General features: G+C 35.1%; 2 protein-coding genes across 2 annotated transcripts; both read right to left on the bottom strand.

Annotated features, from left to right (window-relative positions):
• On the bottom strand, positions 1,766 to 2,272 carry LOC109229870. The gene has a single exon (XM_019395419.1). The coding sequence runs from the start codon at positions 2,270 to 2,272 to the stop codon at positions 1,766 to 1,768; it is 507 nt and encodes a 168-aa protein (XP_019250964.1).
• On the bottom strand, positions 4,984 to 6,372 carry LOC109228768 (xyloglucan endotransglucosylase/hydrolase protein 22-like). The gene is made up of 3 exons (XM_019393970.1): positions 6,040 to 6,372; positions 5,723 to 5,916; positions 4,984 to 5,599 (listed from the first exon to the last, which is right to left on the bottom strand). Exons 1-3 carry the CDS (start codon positions 6,301 to 6,303, stop codon positions 5,182 to 5,184), a joined length of 876 nt encoding a protein of 291 aa, XP_019249515.1. The 5' UTR covers positions 6,304 to 6,372; the 3' UTR covers positions 4,984 to 5,181.

Below are 6,637 nucleotides of genomic sequence, written 5' to 3'. Positions count from 1 at the left end.
CTGCCTATTGACATTTCTCCCACTACGATAATGCAGTGGTATGTCAATACTGGCTTTCGGGATACGTTCTAGAGATGAGTCTTTAGTTACCCCATTATTTAATTCCTGTAAAACTAGTTTACTTCTAGGAATATGGTTCGTTAGATAATCATCTTCTAAAAATCTGGCATTTGTCGTAACAATTACCTTATTTTCTTTGGAACAATAAAACAAACCGCCTTTAGTTCCTTTTGGATATCCAATAAAAATGCATACTTCTGTCCTTGATTCCAATTTATCCGCTTTCCCTTTCAGCACATGTGCTGGACAACCCCAAACCCGAATATGCCGTAAACTTAGCTTGTGCCCAGTCCACAACTCTACTGGAGTTGAAGGTACTGACTTTGAAGGAACCAAATTTAGAATTTAGTTTGCTGTTTCTAAAGCATATCCCCAAAAGGAAGAAGGCAAATCGGAATAACTTAAAATTGATCTAACCATTTCCATAAGGGTCCTATTTCTTCTTTCTGCCACACCATTTTGTTGTGGTGTTCCTAGGGCAGATAATTGCGATGTAATTCCATTATCTGATAAGTATTTTGTGAATTCCGCAGAAAGGTATTCACCACCACGATCAGATCGCAATGTTTTGATATATTTATCATGTCGTTTCTCCGTTTTCGTCTTAAATTCTTTGAATTTCTCAAAGCATTCAGACTTACGTCGCAACAGATAAATATATTCATATTTTGAGTAATCATCTGTGAAAGTCACAAAATACTCAAAACCACCTCTTGCTTGTATATTCATAGGGCCACACAAATCAGAGTGAATTAATTCTAGCTTATCACTGGCTCTATTTCCTTTTGAGGGGAAATGTCTCTTGGTCATTTTGCCTTCTAAACAGGATTCACATGTTGGTAGTGACTTCACTTTCAATGCTCAAAGGTCCATCAGAGACCAATCTCGAAATCCTATTTAGATTTATATTTCCTAGACGTAAGTGCCACAAATAAGTTTGACTCAATGCAGAAATACGTTTTCTTTTATGTGGTAAATTAATGTTATTTAGTTCTTTTGGTTGTTGTAGCACATGAGGAGATATATCAAGAATATAAAGGTCATGTACTCTAGCAGCAGTATAGATAAAACGTTTATTAAACTTAATAATAGCAGAGTTATTAGCAAAATAAACATTATAACCAGCATCTATTATTTTCGAAATCGAAATCAAATTCCTTCTAATAGAAGGTACATAGAGAACATCTTTGAAAACTAAAATTCTATCACTACTAAACGAAACTCTAATATCTCCTAAAGCTAAAGCTGGTGCTGGCTCGCCATTGGCTTGAAAAACGCAAACTTCATTCTCACTTAGCCGCCGTGTTTCCTGAAACCCCTCCAAAGTAGTGTAGATGTGATTAGTGGCTCCCGAATCTACACACCAAAACATGGTAGAAACAGCCGCTAAACAAGTTTTAACGACATTTAAATTTGAATTACCTTGCTTATTCAACTTTGCCAGATAGGCAGGGCATTGCTTCTTGTGATGCCCAGGTTGCTTGCAATGATAGCACTTGCCTTTGGGCTTTTTCACACCAGCCGCACCACCAGGTGCCAAAACCTTTTGAGCCTTCTTCTTTTTCTTATTGCCTTTCGACTTAGAAACCAAAGCTTTCTCAACATTGAGTGCCACAATTTCGCTATTTGATAATAGATTCTGCCGCTTGCAGCTCATTCAACAATTTCGCTAGTGACAAATCCATTTTGTTCATATCAAGCGAAACTATTGAAAACTGTCAGGCAGAGTCTGCAGGACCATCTCAACTTGAGACTCCTTATCAATCACAGCTCTAAGGACCTCCAGTTCTTTCAGAAGACTCATCATCTTCAGAACATGGTCCCTGACCGATGATCCTTCAGCCATCTTGGTGTTCAAAAGGGCTTTCATGGCTGTCTGCTTAGCTGCACGATTTTGCTCACCGAACATCTCTTTGAGACTTTCGAGCATATCATAAGCAGACCCCATAGACTGATGCTGATGTTGCAAAACATTCGCTATAGAGGCAAGAATGTAACATCGCGCCATCTCATCAGCCTTAACCCATTTGTCATAGGCCTTAACCTGATCATCAGTAGCATTTTCAGGTTTTTCTGGGCACTCCTCAGTGATTACAAATTTGTAACCTTCAGCAGTTAGGACAATATCAAGGTTCCTTTTCCAGTCAACATAATTCGGTCCTTCTAACTTGTTTTGGTTCAAAATTGAGGTAAGTGGGTTGAATGAAGACATAAATCTGAGAGATATTCACATTAAATAGATCATTAGTTATGTATTTAGAATAATTAAATTCAAAACAGCACATTACACATATAACCATGCTCATTGAACAGTTAGATTCGTTAGGGAAACTTAACTATTCATGCAAAATATATGAGTGATGTAAGATATTAACCCCATAAATTTAAACAGGACCAACTCAGATGGAGAGTAAATTGTAAATTTAAGATAGATAAATATCACTTTTATAAACTCTAGTTTCATTCAAACAACATGTAACTCAGTTGGAGAGTTAATACAAGTAATGAAATAACTAGAGTCAAAACTACAACAATCATCTATAATGAATTTATCCGATGTGGAAGAAGACCTATGCCAACGTATAAATCCATTATATTACTATAAAATATGATTGAAAACAATGGAAATTGAACCCTACCATCACAGCTTTTTTTTAATTTTTTTTTCAGAAATAGAAAAATGGCCAAAACCCCATCTAAACGACCCCGAATGCCCAAAAACCGACATACCTCATGGGCTATAGCCGATGACTATTGCTCACTGGGCCGTTTCCGATGAACCTACCAAATTTGAGGTCAATCAGAGTTCGACAGAATTTTAGAATTCTAAAATTTCTAGAATTCTGTTTTTGACGTTTTAAGGGTTTTTATTATTTTGACTTGTTCAAATCGCATAATATACTGATGTATGTTAATATATGATTTCAGAACTCAAAATTATTTTTATTTAATAAAAACGTGTTTGGACAGAATTGTAAAAACAATATGTTTTCCACTAGTCAAAAACGCCACTATTCATAATTCTGTATATTAATCCAAAATTACAGAACTAATATCATACAAAACAGTCAAGTTTTTATTAATATAACACTGTGATTATGGACATAACGCAACTAAAATAGATTAATGGTATTAATTCACTGTTTATGCATATGTATATTAACCCATAATTACAGAATTAATAACATTAAAAAAAATTACGTTTTCATCAAAAAAATTGCTATTCATCAAAAAATATAATTTAAACAGACAGTTATTTAAATATAACACCACTGTTTATACATGTGTATATTAATTCATAATTTCAGAATTACAGAATTAAGATACTACTAAATACAATCACGTTTTTAACATAGAATAATCATCTCAAACATGTATCAATAAATAACACATTTTAATATTACCCTATGCATGCTGTATTACATTATCTAGTCAGATGTAAGACGTCATCTGATTCCAATTGTTAGAACATGCGCAGCGGAAGCAAGCATACAATCCAGGCATCAAATACATGTAAACTAGACGACGCAATAATAACAAGATTAGAAGCACTAACCTCTTGAAGTAGTTGCACAAATCCTCCAAACAGCAAGAATCCAGGGCTGCAGTCTTCTGCTATTTGCCTAGTAAAACATTGGACGATTTTGCTTTTGGGTGGGCAAGAACAATACAACTAAAAGGTAAGTTAATAGGTGAAACTAGTCTTCCTTTAATAGATCCGAAATTAAGCCACAATAGGGACTCAAAAACGTGTGGGATTCTGCAAGTACAATCCTACTGTAACTCAAAAGGATAACTTTTCTCCCAAGCTACTTTTTACCCAAGTCTGTCCAGGTTTTTACTAGGTATAGCAGGGACCACAGAAATAATAAGAGGCTACTAATTATAGTTTTAGTTCGAAATTAGCATGAATTAATTCTTACTATAATTAATTACAATTTTTTCCACTAAAAAACTGCAATTGAACTCCTCAATGTGAATTTCAAAAATTCATTAACACTTATTTTAACTCCCCATGTTAAGATTTCAAATACCAGTTAATTAAATTAAATCGCTAAAAATTTAATTCAATTAACTAATTAAATCCTTTATAATTCCGCTTAAACTATTTCATGTGACAGATACAAAATCCACCGGCCGGGTTTTCACATGAAAACTTATAAGCTTACATAAAGGGGTATCATCAAACCCAAAACCGAGTCATGGATTCTATCAACTAATTATTATTCACAAATGTTATTCGTTATTGTCCAATCTATTAGGCATACACTAACTCTAAATAGAGTCGTACCTTTTGATAAATCAAAACAATAAACAAATTGCATTGATCATAATAATTATATCAAGATTAGGAGTATAAGCTCATTTAATGAATTAGAGAAAATATTTTATATATTCAGTACAAAAATATCTTTTCTCTACTTGGTCCGTTCAATATACACTGAGTATACTAGCACAAGAAGTTGGAGTAAAACTATTCCCATAATCAAGACAAATTATACGATAATCTTGTGCTACAATCATCAAGATATTTTGTCCAACAATATCTTTGATTGTGAACATAATTTATTAATTATGAGAACCAACAATTTAATCTCCTGTGCATGAGCTAAGACTCCATACACTAAATTGTCTACTACATAACTAAAAGGACACACATGTAACAAATGATCTATTTAAAATAGTACTTTATTGAACTGAATAAATTAAATAAACAATTGTTCCATAAAGAATAAAATATAATACTATGTCTAAACTAAATGGTTAATAGTATATCCCAACACTAGCAACAACGTGAATTTCTTTATTTCTATCCATCCCAGTAGCCTAGTAGCCAGGGTAAATTTATGATGATTTCTAGAATAAATAAGCGAAGACAATAATGCTTTAACTGGCCCGAAGTAGGAAACTAAAACACAAAGATTTGCAGGCCTGGCTGAAAATGATTCATTATTGCAATTTCTATTTCATGATTACAAAAAGAATAAAGAATTTAAGTTGCTTACACAAATAATTACACTATGTTCTTTTTTATCCTAATAAACCTCTAACAAATTAAATAAGCAATAGAAAGAAATACAAGAAAATTTATAGACAGCAACACATGATGGTCTTAATTGTTTAAAACCTTGAACGCTTGCATTCAGGAGGAATGCCTTGAGAAAACCTTGCAACATCTGCACAGTAATTGTATGTCATGTATTTCTGCTGCACCCATCTAAGCCTATTTCTGCCGTTTGCGTCCAGTTCTTGAGTTTGCCATGTCTGATCATTATTCACTGAATCAGTGGATTTAGAGCCTCCACAAGATGAAGTAGACGATGCAGCTGACCAAACGCAAGCATTTGTATTGAAATTCCTGTAAGAAGCTGTGAATGGAGCCATGGACCAATCCGTCTTCACCCGCCCGCCTTGTGTTGCCCAGTCATCAGCATTCCATAGGCTGGCATACACTCTCATTGCTTGATTCTTTGGAAATGCAACCCCAAGTGCTTCGTGGTTGTTGTACACTCTTATTGGTATGTTATCCACCAAAAATCTGCAAATTACACAACAAAATGTCAGACATGAATAGTACTCGGTAGAAATTGTTTATTCTAGTGAAGTATGTTTGGTATATGTACTAGACTAGATTAAGAAGGAACTTTAATTAGTAACGTACATGATACGCTGAGAGTTCCAGATGATAGAGTAGGTGTGAAACGATGTGGTTGGATCAAACCAGAGGTGAAACTGTTGTTCTTTGTTGCCTTTTCCCTGAGAATAAACGTTGGTATGAACCGTGTAAGGTTGGCCTGATGAATTTCCCAGAAACTCGAAATCAATTTCGTCGTGCCCTGCTCCTTGAGATGACAACTGCAGATTAATTACACAAAAAAATATATCTCCTAGTTAATAACTTCCGTCAAATATACAACGTCCTATATACATAACAGTTATGAAGAAGCAGAATAGTGTAGTTAAATGAAGGGGGCTTACGTAGAAAGTGGTGACAGTGCCAGCAGAATTTCCAGGTACTAGTTTGAGCTGCATGTCGAACCTTCCGAATAAAAACTCATTCTTGGATTGAAAGCCGGAACCTGAAATTTTGTCAAGGGACAAGGTGAGAAGGCGGCCACCTTCTTGTATCTGAGCCCGCTGGTCACCCCAAGTGACGGTTGCGTCTTGGTAGAAATTAGCAGCACAAGCAGTGCATAGGAGGAAAACTGCAAGAACAGAGAGCTGATGGAACATTTTTGACATTTTTGTGCTTTAATTTGAAGAGATGTAGCAAGAAATGTTTGTGACTTGTGTTTGAGATTGGACACGGAGTAGGATATATATAGTTGTGGAAAGTAGAGTTTGGGGAAGGATCCAAGAAGGGAATCAAAGAAAGAAATTAGCTGGGAATTGAGAGGATGGAAAATGACGTTTAAATAACGCGTTTGTTGGAGATAACAGAGGTTGCGGTTTCGGACGAAAAAGTATAGGGAAGTATGGGAGTGTGGGGACAGCCATTTGATCCGTATGAGTTGGTGAATGAATCAGTTGCCCACAAGGGAAAGATTGACATTAATATTTCGTGCACAATGTTTAT

Source organism: Nicotiana attenuata, chromosome 7 (assembly GCF_001879085.1).
Source record: "Nicotiana attenuata strain UT chromosome 7, NIATTr2, whole genome shotgun sequence".
NCBI classification, from domain to species: domain Eukaryota; kingdom Viridiplantae; phylum Streptophyta; class Magnoliopsida; order Solanales; family Solanaceae; genus Nicotiana; species Nicotiana attenuata.
The sequence above is the reverse complement of the archived record's forward strand: the minus strand, read 5'-3'. Positions and strand labels throughout refer to the sequence as shown.

What these genes read in the sequence shown, in the direction of transcription:
- LOC109229870 (XM_019395419.1), bottom strand. Translation starts at nt 2,272, where the DNA reads ATGTCTTCATTCAACCCACTTACCTCAATTTTGAACCAAAACAAGTTA.
- LOC109228768 (XM_019393970.1), bottom strand. Translation starts at nt 6,303, where the DNA reads ATGTCAAAAATGTTCCATCAGCTCTCTGTTCTTGCAGTTTTCCTCCTA. An exon ending in GCACTGTCACCACTTTCTAC is followed by an intron (nt 5,917 to 6,039) that starts GTAAGCCCCCTT and finishes ATTAATCTGCAG; the next exon opens with TTGTCATCTCAAGGAGCAGG. An exon ending in TGGAACTCTCAGCGTATCAT is followed by an intron (nt 5,600 to 5,722) that starts GTACGTTACTAA and finishes TGTAATTTGCAG; the next exon opens with ATTTTTGGTGGATAACATAC.